The sequence below is a fragment of the Equus przewalskii genome, chromosome 13 (assembly GCF_037783145.1).
Source record: "Equus przewalskii isolate Varuska chromosome 13, EquPr2, whole genome shotgun sequence".
Taxonomy (NCBI): domain Eukaryota; kingdom Metazoa; phylum Chordata; class Mammalia; order Perissodactyla; family Equidae; genus Equus; species Equus przewalskii.
In genome coordinates, this window is record NC_091843.1 from 9,462,870 (window position 1) to 9,482,087 (window position 19,218).

At 44.3% G+C, this 19,218-nt stretch overlaps 1 protein-coding gene across 4 annotated transcripts in view; it reads right to left on the minus strand.

The window, feature by feature from the left end:
- The window catches only part of KCNIP1 (potassium voltage-gated channel interacting protein 1), a 344,476-nt gene that overhangs the window by 33,331 nt on the left and 291,927 nt on the right, over nt 1-19,218 (minus strand). Inside the window, exon 1 of one of the 4 annotated variants that reach the window (XM_070570360.1) lies at nt 12,943-13,243. The exons of the other annotated variants lie outside the window; for them this stretch is intronic. Within the exon in view, the coding sequence (XP_070426461.1) occupies nt 12,943-13,051 (109 nt within the window). The 5' untranslated portion in view covers nt 13,052-13,243. Of the gene's footprint in view, nt 1-12,942; nt 13,244-19,218 lie in introns of those variants that run through there. 4 annotated transcript variants of the gene reach the window in all.

Below are 19,218 nucleotides of genomic sequence, written 5' to 3' on the forward strand. Positions count from 1 at the left end.
ATAAGGATGAGAAAGAGTGGTAGGGAAGGAGTCTCAGGGAGAGGGAACAGCAGGTGCGAGTATCATGAGAGGAGAGCAAGCTAGCCTTTCGAGGAACCAAGTGGTGGAGCAGAACCCCCAACGGAGGAAGTGTTGTCAGGGAAGATGGTGACAATCAGATCAGTCAAGTTCAGATTTTTATCTTTAAAGCAACAGGAAGCAGAGGTATCAAGTTTATAATTCCCCAAACCCGAAACTCACCCCAGTGTCCATCAACAGTAAAATAAACAACAAATTGTTAGCATATTCATACAATGAAATACTACACAGTGACATGAATGAATTGACTACAAGAGCATCCAACAATATAGACGAATATAGAGTGCAGAACCAAGTAAGATTAATCTGTGCTGTTACAAGTCAGGACAGAAGTTATCCTTGGCAAGGAGTGACTGGAACGCAGCAAACAGGGGGCCTCTGGGATGCTGTCATGGTCGTCCTCTTTTTTTTTTTTTAATATCTGGGTGTTAGTTACATGGGTTCTGGTGCTTATTATATTTCAATAAGAGTTTTTTGTTTTGTTTTATTTTGTTTTTAGTAGATGCGGAAGAAAGACCTGCTAGAAGAGTGTTGCAACTGGCTGAGCGATGATGTTGACGTTGAGGGAGACAGATGAGAGGCAGATTGTGAATCTGGCAGAGAGAATCCACCAGACTTGCTGACGTAGGGGAGGAGGTGTGAGGGGAAGGAACCGAGAGGTGAGAAGGAAGATTTTCTAGACTTGAGCAGTTGAGTGGATGGGGGAACCGTGTCCTATGGTGGAGAAGGACGAGACACCTGTGTCACACATCTTTCTGTACCCCTGGAACCAGCAATGGGGCTGTTATGGAGAATGAGTTTAGTGAATGCTGACTTACCTTTGGCTATTGTAAGTCAACAACCTGATTATCAGTGCTGGAAGAAGAGCTAGTTACCACCCTTGTAGTCTACACATTTCATCTTCTTAGCATAGTTCAGAATTATTTGTTCTCCAAACTCAGCAGCTTTTTACGGGAGGGCTCGTGGATGTTCGTCAAATGGACAGAACATATTTGTTCTCTTTGTGTGTACAATGCCAGGTTATGTGCATGGGCACGTGTGTGTAACAGCTTCAGACGTTCCTCATGGTTCTAGCTGTTGACAGGAGAGGAAGGGACATCTAAAGAGCCTCTCGGGGCAAGCTGCTGTGTCCAATGCATTTCACACCCTCAGTTACACCCTCCTTAAACAACCTCATGAGGATTATTTTATAAATGCCCATTTGCTAGGCCATTAGGGCTTGGTTATGAGTTTCAAGTGACACAGTTGGAATTTGAACTGTGTTTGGTTTTGATTTTGCCACACGCTTCTGTCTGATCAGGGGTGAAGGTCTGAGGATGAGGAGTGTGTTAGAGGCTGATAGGGGCCATCTCTCCATCTCAGGCTCTGTGATGACAGGAGGAAGTCCTGATGCTCAGAGAGTGCTTGGAGATCTCCAAAAGAGAGCAGTTCTAAGGTTCTGGTTTGCCATTTAAAAAAAAAACTTACCCATAATGTCTCTTTATGGATAATAAAAATGAACCATCGGTGGTTCATAGGGAAACATGGCTCAGGCTTATTAAAAATATATGATTTTTTTACTTTAAGATGGGATGGCCATATTATTCAAAATGTAAGCCAAAATGTATTATCTATTATTAATTTATTTTTAATAGACATCTTTCTTATAGATTAGCATTCTAATTACTTCTGAAAAAGTGGGCAGCAGCGAGGCGAGGTTTCCAATTAAAATTGTCCTGAAGATAAATTGAGGTCTTTGGCTGAGAGCACTTCAGCCTTTTCCCCATCCGAGAGCAACAGCATCTGTCATCCCGGAGGGGCCAGGCTGGGATTCTTGTTAGTGTTAGATCTGCCCCAAGAGTCTGAAGTTCTCCTCGGGAGTGAACTGGGGTGCTTCCAGCTGTGGTTCCTGCAAAGGCACCAGCCAAGAGCCACACGGTGAAGGTGAAAACCAGCGGGGCAGGACTGGCTCCAGCCTGTCCCCGCCGCCTTCCCTCTTCGCAGCTGCCTGCCCTTCCTAAGGCCCCCTAATTTTCTGCTTGCTAATCCCTCCCCCAAGCAAAAATCAAAAGTGCCCGCTGCAGTCACTGTAACTAGCTGTATATGACAGGAGAATTTATGGGGTCTTTCAAATACTTTATGTAATTGAAAAATCTCAGCATTTATAGTTTGATTGAAGCTCATTCATGTCAATTAAAATCTGGTCATGTTAACTGAGAGCCTTCTGTGGTTAGATGTTTGCATCTGTACAGCTGGGGAAGTGGAAAGATGCAGATGTTTGCATCTGTACAGCTGGAAAAGTAGAAAGATGCAGTTGTTTGTCTGTACAGCTGGAGAAGTGGAAAGATGCAGATGTTTGCATCTGTACAGCTGGAGAAGTAGAAAGAGTTGAATGCTGTGCCCAGGGGGTTTGGCTTGAATTCTATACCAGTCACACAATCGTTGTGTGGCTTCTGTAATTATGTCACTTGCCCAATGTCATTTCCTCGTATGAGAAGGATACCCTTCTCAGGGTCTTCCTGAGGATTAGGTGGACACTCAGGACAAGGCACATAGTAGGTGTGCAGCAGACGTGGCTCCTTTCCTTTCCCCTCCCATGTATTCCTGTGTGAGGATGGTGGGGTGGTCAACTGAGCTCTGGGTCACCTGCCTGGGTGTCAATCTGGCACCATCTTTAAGGGACAATGTGTAGGAGGGCTGGCCTGTCCCCCGGGAGGCCAGTGCAAGGGCAAGAACACTGAGCCGCATCCCTCAAGCCTTGGTTCAGTGTTCTTTGCTGGGCTGGGCATTTCCCTTCTCTGGGCTTCTAGTCTTTCTGCAGGAAAAAGTGGGTGGGAGCAGGGGCACTGGATTTCTGCTTTTTTAGCCTTCGGCAATTCTCTCTGTATTTTTAGTTTATTAATCAATTATGGATCTAGTCTCTAGAAATTTCTCTAAAGCTACCTTGAACCTATGCTATTTTCAATTTATATTAATTTCCTCTTGAGATACCAAGTTTCATTAAGTTTATTAGTTTTGGGTAAGTCAAACTTCTTTTAATTGATCTTCCTTTACTCCTTTTAATTTTCTAATTTCAGTATGTTTAGGATTGGCTCAACATTCATCTTTTTGTTTAACGAGCATATAAGGATGTCCAAGGCCTGCATATTCAGGCAAGAGAAGATTTATAGAAAGAAAGTTTAACGAATTCCTACTATGTAAAGATATGCTAAGTGCTTTCGCATTTGTTAATCTCCGTTTATCTTCCCAGCAAACCCCGGAGGTGGAGGTGGAGGTGATATTAGCATACCCAGTTGGCATCAGACAGGCCGAGTCTCAGAAAGCTTATGCCCCTCTGCTGGGGTCCCACAGAGAGTGAGCGCTTGTCCCGCCGCCCTGGATCTGGACCCAGACCTCCCTTTCTGGAATGCAGTGCTGCTTACATAATGTTGCAACACAATGTTGCAATGTTGCAATGTTGCGCCTGGCTCCTTTCTGCCTTCTCTCTCCCCTTTACATGGCAGAGAGATGGAAGTCATTATTCCTGGAGCTGCTGAGGGTTGATTCTTTGCTTCTTCAGACCTGGAGGGTTTTTAAAAGCCTCCTGGCCTTGTCTGGAAAGGCTTGGAGTGGACACTCGAGAGGAGGGGTCCTCCAAGGCTTCCTCCCAGCAGCCTGCTTCTTTCCTGCTGCACTTGGCCTCGGGGGGCTCCGAGTATAAAGTGCCCTGACCGCTGCAGCTTACTGCAGACCTGGCTGAGCTGCAGCCGGTACCTTTAATACCATGCATGTTTAATTGCATCTGGCCACTGAGTGCGTTGCATGTTTGGGGATCTTTACTTAGGTGGTTCTTGGGGAAAATTGAGGGCATGTATATCAAGCAATTTTTGAATTATGTCTCTATTAGCATCTGTGAATGTCTCCCTCGGGGAAGCCAAGAAAGCTCTATTAGAGGAGCAGTTTAAAACAGGATTGGAGGAAGCAGTGGGGGAATATCCCGTAGGGAGCAATAATTATAAACAGCACTTCCATGTAAACAGGTCTTAATGTGTTTTCTATATTGAATTCCTGCGAGCGAGACTCTCGGGTGGTGTCTCAGCGCCCCCTCCAGGACCGCACCCCTGAAGCACTGGGAACCGAGGCAGAAGCCTCGGGGGCCCCGCTGGCTCCCCAGGCACCAGCGGCCTCTCAGCCCATAGCAGTGCTGAGCTGAGGATAACAGAAGGATAAGGGCACTGGTGTGTGACCTCGTGGAATATTTATAGTGTTGGCTCTGAGCCAAATGCTCTCACAAAATTTCTTTCAACAAATCCTCCCGCATCCTGCAAGGGGGGGTCACATAACCCCATTTTACAGATTAGGAGACTCAGACTCATGGGAGTTAAGTACCTTGCCCAAAGTCATTAGTCAAAAAATGGCAGAGCTGAGGTTTAAATTCTGGCCTGTGACTCCGTTTCCAGGGCTACTTCCATGACACTAGATCACTTCCAAGCCCTTTGAGGTCCTATCCAGCTAAACATTTTATGAAATATGCCTTTTTGATGCCAGGTGCGTGGTGACCTCATCTTGGCTTTTGCGACACATCCTCCACTTACTTAGACTCTAGCAGCCACGTGAACAGGACCATTGCTCGTTAGTTCTATGTTTTATGGCTGCTGCTGGCTCCAGTGTTCTGGGGGTTGTGGCTCAGGACCAGTGCACACATAAGGCCTCTTAACTGATGGTTGGTTGTCATGGTGATGGTGCCATAGAGAAATGCTGTGGCCCTGGCTGGGTCATATCCCTTCTGTCCACCTTGGAAGCAAGTACATCCTAGGTCTTCTTACGTAAAGTGGAATCATGGGATCATGAAAACTTCAAGGCTGGACAGACCTTAGATATCATCCAGTGGTTTTCGAATTTCTATAAAGGCAAGGAATTCTTTAGTCAAGGAAAATTTTGCATGGAGGCTAAGTATGGAAAACAGATGAAAGCAATCAGACGCTGGGGTTAAACTGGGAGGTGAGAAGAATGTCATTTTCCTTTCCAAATCCCATACAGTGGTCCTTAAGGGGATTCTGTAGATCACCATTTGGAAACCACTGATCTAATTCAACTTGCTCGTCTCTGGGCCAGAGTGAGCCCAGAGAGGGACGCGGAGGGACTGGCTGAGGCTGGAGTCTAGGTCTGTGGGCATACCTCCCCGGCTCTTTTCCTAACCTCACAGAAATAGCAATGGGGGTGCCCCAGGGTTGGGCTTGAAAGGATGCTCAGGTCCTTTGCTATGAAAAGGATGGTAATTAATTTGTGCATTAATCCATTCACCAGCTTTTGCCGAGTATGTATTTGTTAAGTAGGAGAACTTGCTCTATTCTTGGAATATTCTCTGAAATATCAGGGGATAACCCCAGGGCAGGCCAGAGGGGACGAGCAAGCTTCTGTAAATAATTAGGATGTGTATTAGGAAGGGAGTAGAGAGGTTTGGAGAAGGAGCCTGCTTTGGAGGAAACAAAGGCCCACTGGAGAGGAGCGAGAAGTAACTGTGTGTGAAGCGTGGCATGTGGGTCTTTGCCAGGGATGTGGGAAGTCTTTGTCTTGGGCCCCAAATGCATTCTGCGTTGTCAGGAGGCTTTGGAGATAAACTCCTGGGCCTGTCATTCATTAGTTACTTGTTTATTCATTTGACACTTACTGAGCATCTACCCCCCGCTGGGCATGTGCTGAGCAGAAGGAATCTGTGGTGAACAGGGCAGACACAATCACTGTCTTAGCCCCTCCCCAAGTTTCCACCTTGTCTGCAGGATAAAGGCATTCCTGGATTCATTCGTTCATTCATTCAACAAATGTTTGTTCTTGGGGCCAGAACCAACTCTTCTCTTAAAGTTGATTCCCTCGGGAGGCACAGTTTACAGCGACCCAAGGGGATCACCTCAACCATCTTCTCTCTAGTTTTTAAAATAAGCGAACGTGACAGCAGCTAAGAGTTGAAAGCCAGTATACTATGTTAGCACCATAATTTAAAAAAAGAAGATTTTACTCAGGCTCTTCACACCCCAATTCACTGACAAAATGATTGCCTAAGCAGGGTCTGCTTTCCGGGAGTAAGTTGAGGTCAGTCAGCGTGCAGAAGGAATGGAACACAGGCCGGGTAAGCTTTGATGGAGATGGGTTAAAAGCAGGAAAGTCAGGGAGAGTATTAAGGGGAGGACGAGCTGAGCGGGCATCACAGACAAGGCCTTGAGGAGTGTGAGGGAGGTCTGGGGCCCCGGGGCTGGACAGAGAGAAGACGAGCGGCACGGAGAGAGAAGGTGAGGGTGGGGATGAGGAATCCAGGGACAGCTTTGACTTTTCAATCTTTAAATGTTGCCTTGAGAGCAATACAGGAACAAGACTGCAGTGCTTATGCATTTCAAGGGCATTGGCTCAACGGAGGACTGAACTGACTATGCTAAACAAAACACTGAGCTCTTTATTCTAGAAAACCTCAGACGCCCAGCCCGAGAGATGCCTGAGGAAGTAACCAGACAGACTGTTCTTTACAGCCAGGTTCACGGACCTTGGAGACAAAGGCTGGGTTCCTCCCTGGGGCTGGTTTTGTCTGCAGGGATGGTGTTCTGGCCACAGCTCAAGGGGAGGCAGGCTGCTGTGACTGGCTTTGCGGCATAGAGTGTCTGGAGGCTGAACCACAAAGAGCACTTCGTAAGCTGTTAATTAGCTAAGTCAACTGCAAAGGCCAGCGATTATAGGGTGCAACTCACTGGACACCCAAGTGACCTGGAGAATCAGAACTGGCTGAATGTCCTCCTGTTAGTGCCCCTCTCTGTCCCCATCCCCTCACTGCCACTTCCGTCCATCTCTCTCTTCTCTCCTCTCTTTTTTCCCATCTCTCTCCTTTCTATCTTATTTCTCCTCTTCTCCTTTCTCTCCAGTTTCTTCTATAGTTGAAAATATCATGGACATTCTAAGCAGGTTTATTTTATTCCTTAAATAGATTTTGTATTCATGTTTCTTAATATAAAAATTGGGTGGTGATCCTTCTGTGTCAGGACTCGGGAATCTGCATCGTTATCTTTAGCCTCTGAGCACCAGCTCACAGGAGCACATAGCACTGGGGATGAAAGTGGGCAGTCAGCGCAGGCTGCGGGCACTTCACTTCATCTGTATTGTAAGCCACTATTTAAAAAGCAAGCATCCGCTCACGGATTACTTGTGTAATTGAGTGAAAATAAATAGGAAACACGTTTTTACGAATCAGGTGAGTTGATCATTTTGTTTTTCTTCCTCTGAAGAACCTCAAACTAATCATAGACAGTTGCTTTGACTTGTATGTGGGCCTGACTTTTTCTCAGAATCTATGATCTTGGATAGAAAAATAAATTTTTAGAAGTTTATCATGCTTACTATAACAGACTGCAAAATCCTAGCCATGCGACGCCAGCAAATCTGGCCTGCCTTTTGCGCTGGATGGGTTTGGGGAAGGTGGGTAGGGAGCAGAGGGGCCCTGAAGTCAGTGTCCTTTTGTTGATCAGGTTGGGAGCCTTCAGGCTGTGGCTGAGAGAAGGGGTGGCTGCCTAGACCTGGGCACTCTGGATATCCCTTTGAGATCCAAAGGACCGGGAAAGCTTCTCAACACAGAAGCACTCGCCTGGCTGGAGGAGGGGAAACCTGGCTGTCTTCTTGCTGCTCAAACACGTAGAGAAGCTTTAGAGACAGAACTGGGAGCCCACCTGGAGCAGGAGATGGGGTTGTCCTCATGGGGGCTGAGAGATCCGAGGAAACCCCTCCCATCAGCCTGAAAGAGGTGTGTTCCGGGAGCATGATAAACCTTGACGATGTGGAAATGATAAGATAATGAGCAGATTTGGTAGGTGGAGGAAAAGATGAGAGAAGTAGATGAAGTAAAAGTGTCCTTGTCTTCTGATTTTCAGAGAAAGTGGGCAAGAGACACTGCTAAAAGCCAATATTTAAGTAATCAAGGATTAAGGGTACGATTTCAAGTGTATCTACAGAAGAATTACAAATAACTAACCAAATCTGGAGGTAGAAAGAGGAAAAAGAGAAAAGAAACTTTAGGGCTAAGGTTATAGAGGAGTAATCCACCCAGGTTACTTTGTTTATTCAGTGGTGGAAAGGTATATAAACTCTGGAGATTCATATATATACACACACACCACGCACGCATGCACCCACACACACATTTATCAGCAAGGCCATACTCCTCTTCAAGGCGCTAGGGGAGAATCCATTCTTTGCCTCTTCCAGCTTCTGGTGCTGCTAGCACTCCTTGACTTGTGGCCACATCACTCCAATCCCTGCCTCTATCTTCATATCGCCTTCTCCTCTTCTGTCTCTGTCTTATCACTGCCTGCCTGTCTTTTATGATGCTTATGATGGCATACAGGACCCACCCACATAATTCAGGATAATCTCCTCATCTCAAGATCTTTAACTTTATCACACCTGCAAAGAACCTTTTCTTTATAAGGTGGCATTTACAGGTTACAGGATTTAGGACCTGATACCATTGGATGGCCATGATTCAGCCCACGGCAGCCTAACTGTATGAGGTTATGTGTATTTCACCAAGAGGAATAACACAAATATTCAATGAGTAGAAACAGTGATATTCTGATGTTCCAGGCACAGTTTAAGTGCAAGTTTTGCTGCAATTGGACATTGGAAAGTGCTCTGGGGTGGGACTCAGAGGACTTGAATTGAGTCCTGAAATTGTTACTTCCTAGCCATGTGGCCTTGAAGTCAAAGCTCCAGAGCCGCAGTTTTTTTAAAACTATAAAATTAGTTCAATAATAAATAAGCTCTTATATCTCACAAGATTTCTCTGCTGTTCAAGTCAAACACTGGATGGGCAACGGTTTCTTAAACTATAAAGTACTAGACAGGCACTAAGCCCATAAGAAATGCTTAAAGCTGGTTATGTCTGGGTAGTTGGCTTCATATGAACCATATTCCAAATATTTTGCCATCAATTGGATCCAGCAAACCTCCAGAGTAATATCACATGTTTCATACAATTTAGAATACGTAGAAAATTGACTCTCTCTAAAGACCCCCAAAAACACACCTGAATTCTCATGGTTCCCCCAAGAGCTTGTCAAGTTATTATTATTGCTATTATTTTTGGCTGTGGTTCTGGCATAGCCTGTGATATTCCTGATTTTGTGAACATTTTGTGGTCAGAGACATAGCAAAATGACCCTATGTTTAGACAGATATAAGATACGGCAGCAGGAGAACCCACTTTGTGAAATGCTGATGTGTGCCTCGCTGCTTCAGTCGATGCTTGACCTGGAAGAGTGAATCACATCTGAAGTTACCATGGCAGAGCCAGTAGACATGATGCTTTGGGGAAAGAGGACTCTTATCTAATGAGGGTAAAGTTGTATAAGGCTGGCTCAAGAGCAGCAGCTGAGAAGAGAGGTAGAGAATTAACTGGTAATGGTCCCTGAACCTTCTAGGGGGCATTACCTGTGTGTCTCCTCCACGCCCCTGCCTTGATCTTCTCCTCTGTGCAGGCTCTGCTGTCCTTACTTTGGTGGAAGTGGTGATGAGCTCGACTGACTAGCAGGCCCTGGCAGTGAAGGCTGGGTATGTGCGGTGACATAGCATAATGGAGAAAAGCCATCCCAGCCTTCCTAATCTGGAAGTTTCCCTGGCAACTTCCAAATCCAAAGGGAAGGATTATACTGCCCAAGAGGACTGATGGTCTTAAACCAAAGACATAAAGCATGGGTTTTGTCTTTTTTTCCCTGAGGAGTAGTGTATTCATTTGATTGGCATGCTCTAAGGCTGAAAAAGAATTAAGCATTTATGAAGTACCCACTATGCGACAGATAATAAGCTTGGTACTTCCTCATGTGACACTTCATTTAATCCTTACAACAACAACATGCAGCACTACCACTACTGTTATGGGTTGAATTACGTCATCCAAAAAGATAGGTTGAAGTTCTAACCCCTGGTACCTGTGAATGTGACCTTATTGGAAATAGAGGCTTTGCAGATAGAATCAAGTTAAGATGAGGTCATTAAGGTGGGCTTTAATACAATATGACTAGTGTCCTTATAAGAAGAGGGAAATACCGTGTGAAGACAGAGACAGCAGGGAGAAGATGGTCATGTGAAGATGGAGACAGAGGTTGGAGTGATGCTGTCACAAGCCAAGGAACACCTGGGGTTACCAGAAACTGGAAGAGACAAGGAAGGATTCTCCTCTACAGGCTTCGGAGGGAGGATGGCCCTGCCAACACCTTGCTTTTGGACTTCTAGCCTCCAGAGTTGTGAGAGAATAAATTTATGTTGTTTTGAGTCAACCAATTTGAAGTAATTTGTTACAGCATCTCTAGGAGATTGACACAACCATCATTCATATTTCTTTATTTTTACAAATGAGGAAAGTGAAAGCTAGAGAAAAAATGAGACTTGCCCAAGGTTGCACAACTGATAAATGGCACATCCAGGATTGGACCCAGCTCTTTTGACTCTAGGCTCAATATCTATGCTATTTCTAAATTACCACTAAAAGATAAAACAAGAACAAGACAAAAGGCCTAAGAAAGACTACTGATGGGTTCTTCAGAGATGGTCTACCACTCTCTTTAAATTGACCACATCACATTGGTCCCAGCGTATTTAGTAGGAGATAGTATTCTCCCCTTAATAATCAAATGGGTAAACAGAGTTTCCCATATCACATACACATTAAAAATGGCACTCTATATGGTGAGGGCTCTAGCATTAGAGCTTATTTGTGGTATAGACTTAATGACAGACCACAGACCCTATCTGGGTTGGCTTATTGAGGCACTTGGTGTCGAGAACAGAGGGCAAAATTTCAGAGGGAAATACCTCCTTGTTGCTATCGCTGTATCTTTGGAAATTTTATGTAACTCTTCTAAACCTGTCTTCTTCCTTATATAAAAGGAACAATGACATCTACTTTCCAGTGTTGTGTAATTTTCTTCCTTAGAGTGTTATTTTGAGGGTTACATTAGCTCATGTATATAAAAGGACCTAGAAGACTATACCTGGGAAATTGTAGGTGCTGAATAGATATTAATTCCTTCCTTCACCAGGGGTTCCTGGAGGTAGTCTTAAACATACGTTCTTTACATTTCACCTTAACACTCTCATCATTATAATGTCGGATGAATAACTGATATCTTCTGTGGTGATAAAACCAAAAGCTGTAAGTTTGAGAAGATAAAGCAGAGAAGAGAGATGGATACCTCTGAAGATGGAAAGGAAGAGCAGGGTCGTATTTCCACTGCATCTTTAGCCATATAAAGAAGGCGGAAGCTCTTGCATTAATTTGTAATCTCAGTGGGTATCTGCTCTGAAGCTCTGAGCAGGGATGCAACATCATCTCTTGGGATCTGGTGGAAAGCGGGGCTTTGCTCAACTGTGATGGACTGGCAAGCTGAGTTTGGAGTTTTAGAAGGGCACGTCTAAGAGAGTGAGGGCCGGAAAAAGTCTGTATGTGTGCACAGAACTATTCTTCCAGATTGTAGATTTCAGGTGGTTTTTAAGAAAGAAGTTTTCTGAATGTGCTTCCACTTTCAAAATCTCAAGGAAACACGATCATAGACTCATAGATTCACTAAATTTTAGCTGAAGCTTAAAAAGTTCTTACATACAGTGCTAACACATAGAACAGATAAAGTGGAAGTGGTTTTGTTGAAGCAGGGATGAAGCCCTCAGTGACTGCCTTACCACCCCATCACAAAACTGAATATAAAGAAACTTTTGGGTCACTCTAGAATTGCAGGAGGCAGAGATAAAAAATCATCAATATTCTCCTAGGAAACTGAGATCCAGATTAAAAAAATGACTTGGCCAAGGTTAAACAGAGACAGATCATTGATAGAAACCAGGTCTCTTGACTCCTAGTTCAGAGCTCACCCAACAACATCATTCTGCAGTTTAATCTGGTCTAGCTCAGCTTTGGTTGGTACTTTAGCCAGTCTTTTGTCTACTAATGTATTTCATTATGATGTATGGTTACGGCATGTGATACCTCTTGGAAGAGAAATTCTGTCTACGCCATACAGTTATGAAAGAATATACATTGAATGTGCATTGTATATACATTGAATATATGTCGTTGGAGGCTGGTCTTGTTTAATGCATGGCTCATCAAAAGTGGAATCTTTCCAGGAGCCTAATTTTATGTGAGAAGAATCATATAGAAAAACTATGTTCTATTTGGAACAAAATCTCACGAGGGGGAAGAAAATACTCTTCATTTCTTGAGCCCTTTTAACTTTGGAAACCAAACCACTAACTTTTTAGTCATAAACAACATAGTTACTCTAAATTTTTAACTGCATTCTTACTAAGGAATGGAAGCTAAAGTCACAGGTGATGAGGTTGTTTTAGAGTATGGGTTCTTAGGAGGGAGGAGGTTAAGGGTTGGGGAAAGGAACTGAGATTTGTTAAATGTCTTCTAATTGTCAGGCACAATGATTAGCATCTTACAAACATTTTTACCACCATAATCTTCCCAGCTACGTCTTAAAGTTAATCAACATAATGTCTTGTAAAAGTCATTGGCTCCTACGAACAATATAAATAGTTATCAGACACTTCGAGAGAGGATTGTGACATATTGTGCTAGTTTCACACAGCTAGTAATCCATCAAGACTCACGCGCACGTAGAGCCGGAAGAGAAGATCCTAACTCCCCTCGCGCTCCCCAACTCTCCAGGAGCCACGTTTCAGAACCACGGACAGCGCACCACTGGGGCGATGTGAGGAGGGCGGGGATCCATATCGCTCTGCTCTAGCCGGGCTTTTTCAAATCTCTCGGGTCTCCGCGCTACTTTACGTGCATTTTCTAAACTACTTTCACAACAACCTAAGCTGAAAAACACGCTAATATAAGACAGGGAAGCTCGAGGGTCCGCTTACCGTCTGACAAGTCAATCAGCCCGAGGTAGTGCAAAAGTTTCAGAGAGGAGCACAGGACCACCACTATTCCCAGTGTTTGCAGCCCCTCGGACTGGCCCTCCGCCCACATCCTCACGGAGCACTGGAGCACCAGCCAGACGCCAGGCGGACATTTAAAGCCAGAAAACCCCGCTTCCAAGCCTCCCTTCCCGCTGTCGTCCTAAGTGCACGGTTTATTTTCCCCAGTCTGTCTTCCTCGCACTCTCTCTCTCCCTGCCTCCCTGCCTTCCACTCCTCCCATCTCCCTCCGCCTTTCTCCTCCTCCTGGCTGGCAATCTCCACGTCGTTCATAGGAATCTTTGCTTTTACTTCCTCTCCTCTCAAGGCAATTTCCCCAAAGATTAACCAGCCCCTAAACATCTGCTACCTGAGTGTAACCATAATTTGGCAACATCTGAGGACATATTCTCTCTGTGACCCAGAGGGAATGTGTGTGAGTGTAGACTATTTGAAAGACATACAGGAAAAGACAAGCTTTCTATCTGAGATAGACTTGGAGGCAAAGGCTATTTTTCAAAAGGACAGCAATTTGTTTTGAATTCTCCAGTGAAAAACCAATCAAGCTCATTTTGGAATACAGGTGGTCCCTGCTTTGATGTCACAAAATGTCCCTGGAAACCATATCACCAAGAAGGTAACTGTACACTGGGCTGAGTCCAAAGTTATGTTTGTGTTTGGGCTCGTTTTGTATCAGTAGCAGAAATTATTAAAAGGGTGGTCAGGCTGACTGAGTGATCATTGGGCAGCACTGAATGAGCAAAACTTCTGGAAATAAAGCAAAAAACAGGGAAGCAAAAGAGAGATGCTGGGGCTGTGTCCTAGGCTTTTGGGCTCTGTGGGGAACTTTACACTCTTCCTGCGCTGGACTGACAGCAGTGAGCCTGGAGCGGATAGGCAGTCAACATGGTAAAGAGGGAGGAGTGGAGACAGGTCACAGAGACCTGTCCTGGGGCAAGTTGCTAGGTCTCCATGAGGCCCAGTTTCCTCTTCTGTGAATAAACCTGCCTGAAATAAGAGAACTCATGCCAAGTATGAGAACAGAGTATGCCCTTAACAAATGCTGGTCTCAGATTTTGAGAATACACTGTGTTGGCACCAATGTGGGGAAAAGACACTCTCATGACTTGTTGGTGGGAATGTAAATTCATATAACCTCTTGGGAGGGAAAAAATCCATCAGAAACAAAAAGGGTATATACCATTTGATCATGAAATTTCACTTATAGGAATGCCTACATGTGTGCACAAATGTATATATACAAGGATATTCATCACATCATTTGTTTATAACAGAAAAGACTGAAAAAACTTACATGCTCATCAGTGAGGAAACTGTTAAAGTATAGCACATACATAGAAGGAACACTATACAGCCATTAAAAGTACATAACGCATTTATGTATCTTTTCCTGGAAGAATAATGTAAATATATTATTAAATGAAAAAGTAAGTTGTTCAGTATATTACCATTTAGTTTTGAAAAGGGACATGCACACACACACACGCTGGCATATACAGAATATATTTCTAAAAGGATACAGTGGTAATTGAGAATTTTAGTTGCTTCTGGAGAGGAGAACTGAGGATCTGGTGTCAGAGGGGGACACGCTGAAATTTTCTCCCATGTATGTGTGTAATTGATTGGAAACAACAATACCTAAATGTGAATGCTGGTCTCTCCTTCCTTTGCTTCTTTGTGAAAGGGGAAAAATATTCTACATATCTGAGTGAGACTCAGGAAACTCTTGCCTTCTCTGCCCTGCACCTCCCTTCTTGGTTCTGTATGTCAATCTCCATTCTCCCTTCTGCCTGGGTAGTGGTGTCCTGGAGTTAGGCCACTCTAGCTTGTGACAGCTGATTGTAAAATTTTCAGGAAATCAGCCAGGCAGGTGTTAAAACTTTGGTGGCTTGAAATCATCCAAAGCAGGAGTATTTACACCGTGGAAAGTGGCAAACACTCTAAATGAGTGCTTTCTACCCTCCGTGCCATCACAGGTTTACCAGGACACCACTCTGCCATTCCAGATCCCACCTGCCCCAAGGGAAACCTGACAAATTCACCTGCCCAGAGCTTTTCCTGACTTACTGTGTTTCCTCTCCTCTGGAACCATAGCAAGTGTAACTCTTAACCCAGTGGGCTTAGCGGGATTTTAGGCATTAGCGCAGCCAGACATGAGGAACTAAATTAGGAGCAGAGAGACTTCCAAGTTTCTGGTAAGTCACTACTTTGTTCTCTTGGCTTCTGTAGCCTGTACCTCTCCTGATTTCTACCTGCGCCTTCCTCTCTCTCTACTGCTTCCTTTCCAACAACTCTCTGCCTTGTAAGACTCGTGCTCTCGCTGACTCTGTCTCACCTCTTCATTCTCCCCTTTTGGGAGCTTCCGCATGCTCACAGCTCCAGATGTCAGCTCTGGGGAGAGGCTCTGGTCTCAGCACTTCTCTGTCCCACATTTTCACCTATTGCCCTATTTTACCTCACACACAGCATTCCAAGATCAGTTCCACCAACAGGTATCACTGAGCACCTGTGGGAGGCAAGGCCAGGTGCCAGGAACTAGACTTAGTTCCTTGCCATTTTCTGGCATTTCTGGGAATGAATGACATGAGGAGGAGGAGCAGTAGTTCCCACTTTCTGCCTTGCGGTTGCCATGTAAAGACTGAAATTCTTCCAGAATTCTGGCTTCAAAGACAAGTCCCCTCCTGATTGTCTCCTAACCTTGAACTTCGGGAACACCTGCCCCTCTGGTGAATTATCTCAATGGCAACTAGGCAGACTTAACTACTATTTTCTAGAAATTGTGGGGTACTTTACACAGGCTGTCCCCCTAGATTCTCACAATGTATCTTTGGGGGTATTGCCATTTTTCATCCCCAAGAAGATCAGAGACAAATTCAGGTCTTATAGGTAGTGGGTGTCTGAGTATCAAACCCAGGTCTACCTGTGTCGGAAGTCCATGCTCTCCTGTACATCCAGCTAATGAAAGGCGTATCTGTGGTTTGGTATTTGTGAGAGATACATGAATTATTTATTAGAGAACCTGCCTTTTCCTCACATCACATTTCCATCCAGCATCATGTGGTGTCTGTACAAATCTTTCCTCTACATGTAACCTCCTTTTAAATTTTTATTGAAGTTGCATCTTTCAGGTGATGAAAAATTTTTGCCCAAACTGGAGCTCCTGCAGAATCCATTTCACAAATTGCTTTTCCTTATTTCCATATAGATTGTAAGGTGAATATGTTTGCATTGTAGATATGAGCTTGTACAGAACTGGACACTTCTCTTGCTAATTTGTACCAAATTACTGTTTTTTGGCCAAGAATCTTCATTTTGTTGGCCCTCTTCAATTCTTTATCAGCACTAGCAGGCATTTTTTTCCTCCAAGCTGTTTGCCATAAAGGAACAAAGGTTTGATCATTCATGAGACGTTCTCTCTGGGTGAGGATGGCAGGGGTTGGGGTGGGGTGTGAGGGAGGACGGAGGGTTGAGGGTGGGTGAGTGGTGATCCAACCTCATGTACCAGACACCTGACGTTTGTTCTGACTCACACACCACAAAAGACTGGATTCCAATTCAGACCTTCACATCCTGACAAATGAATACTGGCAATGGTCTTCAAGGTTCCTTGGGAATCTTGGGAACCAAGATGGTCCCACTCACAAATGCCTAGGGTTTTGGTCAGGCTGATATAATCAAATACCATAGACTAGGTGGCTTAAACAACAGGTATTTACTTCTCATGATTCTGGAGGCTGGGAAGTCTGAGATCCTGGTACTAGCACAGTCAGGTTCTGGTGAGAGCCCTCTTTCTGCCTTGTAGATGGTTGCCTTCTTGCTATATCCTTACATGGTGGAAAGAGAGAGAGCTCTAGTCTCCTCCTCTTCTTATAAGGACACTAGTCCAATCTTGAGGGCTCCACCCTCATGACCCATCTAAACCTAATTACCTCCCAAAGGCCCCACCTCCAAATGCCATCGCATTTGGAATTAGGGCTTCAACATATAAATTTTGGGGGGCACACAAACATCAGTCCGTAGGACCTAGTTTCTGCCAAACAATTGCAGGATCACAGAATCTCTGGATTTCAACTTTAGCTCTGCCACCTACTAGCTGTGTGACCTGTGAGGAAGCATTTAAACTTTTGGAGCCAGTTTCCTCATCTGTAAAATGGGGATAATATTGGTATCATAGGATTGTTGCAATAATGAAGTGCAATAATGCCATAACTGCTCAGCATGGTCCCTGACATCCAGGGAATGGCAGTGCAGCACAGAGATTCAGAGCACAGCTTCTGGGGCCAAACTGCCTGCATTGACTCTTAACTCTACTTCTTACATAGCTCTGTGACTACTGGTGAGTTACTTAACTTCTCTGTGCCCGAGTTTTTTCACCTGTAAACAAAGATAATCACAATATCTGCTTAAAAGAGTTGTTGTAAAGATTGAGTTGGCTTAGCAATTATGCTGGAAAGAACTATATTAGTATCATTATCATTATTATTATCCACATGCTCAAGGAGATAATAATGAGCTGGTCCCAAGGAGAAGTCACAGGTTAAGTGTCTATGTTTGGAGGTTTGGATGGGGAGAGGAAGGAACGCTAGAGGAATCAGACTTCTTCTAGAAATTTCTGCCTGTTTCATCTTCGGTTCTCCAGCCACAAATCTTCCTTCCAGACAAATGGTTTCAGCCGAGTATGGTTTGTCGTTGCTTGAACTTGACTTGAGTGTCCGACCCCAGTGTAAAGAAAATAAAAATCTATTTTAGCTAGCTACTTCTGCTGCTCTCAGCTTGCTCATTGCTGCAGAACCTGAAGTCAGCAGAGGTGTCCTGTGGTGCAGTGTCCCACAAGACCGGAGCTGTCCACTTGTTAACTGAAAACACATGTGCGATGCCATGTCCACATTCACTTGTCTCAGTAGGGCTTGCTGTCGGTGTCTGAGTGGTTCTCCTGGTCAGGTACTGTTTAAATCTCATTTTTATAAACTAATTTGGTAGGAGCCTCATCTTCCAAAATGTTCTGCTGCAGTTAGTATAAAAATAATGCCAATAATTGCATTTAGAGTTTTCTTTTCTTTAAAAGGTGGGAAAGAAATAAAAGAATTCCTCAGAGCACCATCTCCAGGCTCTTGATTCTACCAGAAAGGAAATTATTCAACTGCAAGATGGTTATGGTTCAGAGAGAAAATCATTACTATTCCCATCATTGGTCAAAATGGGGAAATTATTCCTGTTTTCTTTATCCTAGCCCTTATCTTGGTGCCCTTTTGGGGGCACTGGCTGGATTTGTTTAAATTAGTTTTATAATGGTGATGATAATTGTACAATAATAAATGACATATGCTTGCCTTCCTTCTTTCCTTCCTCCCTCCCTTCTTGCCTTTCTTTCTGCCTTCCCTCCCTCTTTTCCTTTTTCTCTCCTTTCTCAGATATTTATTGGGCACGGCTTAGACACTGCGCATAGATGAAAAGAAAAGCCTTTCCCTTTAGGAAGTTCACAGCGTCTAACAAGTCCTCTAGGATTTTTAATTTGCAAAGCTCTTTGTAACCTTTTAAGTCACTTTGCCTATTGCGGTTTCTCAACAAATGCTTATTGAAAAAGTACTATGCCACTCTTCTTGATAAACTTTTAAATTAAGGTACAGCATTATTTTTGTTTTACAGATAAGAGAACACAGGCCAAGAGAGGGAAACCAAATGCTATTAGCATTTTCACCGGCAGGCACTGTGCTGGCCTTTCACGCAGGTTTTTTCCTTTATCTTGATGGCCACAACAGTGGGTACCAACTGACAGAGGAAGCTCAGACAGGGCCAGGTGTCTCCCAGGAGGGGACATAGCTAGTTGGTGGCAGAGCCAGGCCTGGCGTTCGGGTCTCTGTGTTCTTTCATTCAGGACATTCTCTGGCTGCCCAAGGCTCAGATTCCCTGGTCAGGAGTGGTGGGCAATTAGGGATAAGGTTCAGGGTTGGTCCTGGTCCACAATTTTTCTGTTTCTGCTCAGTTCTTTCCTCAGGCTCTCTGCTCTCTCCTCAATAATAGTTACTGCAGTAATAATAGCCACCCCACTCTGCTTTAGATATTTTACAGGTTATCTCATTTAGTCCCAACAGCGATCTGACTTCTTTGCTACTCTTATTGCCCCTGATAGGATATTTACGGGATGGGGCATATGCTGAAAGGCAAACACCTCTCTGCATCTAGCTGGGAGCCCTTCTCTCATAAACACGTCACTGGGAA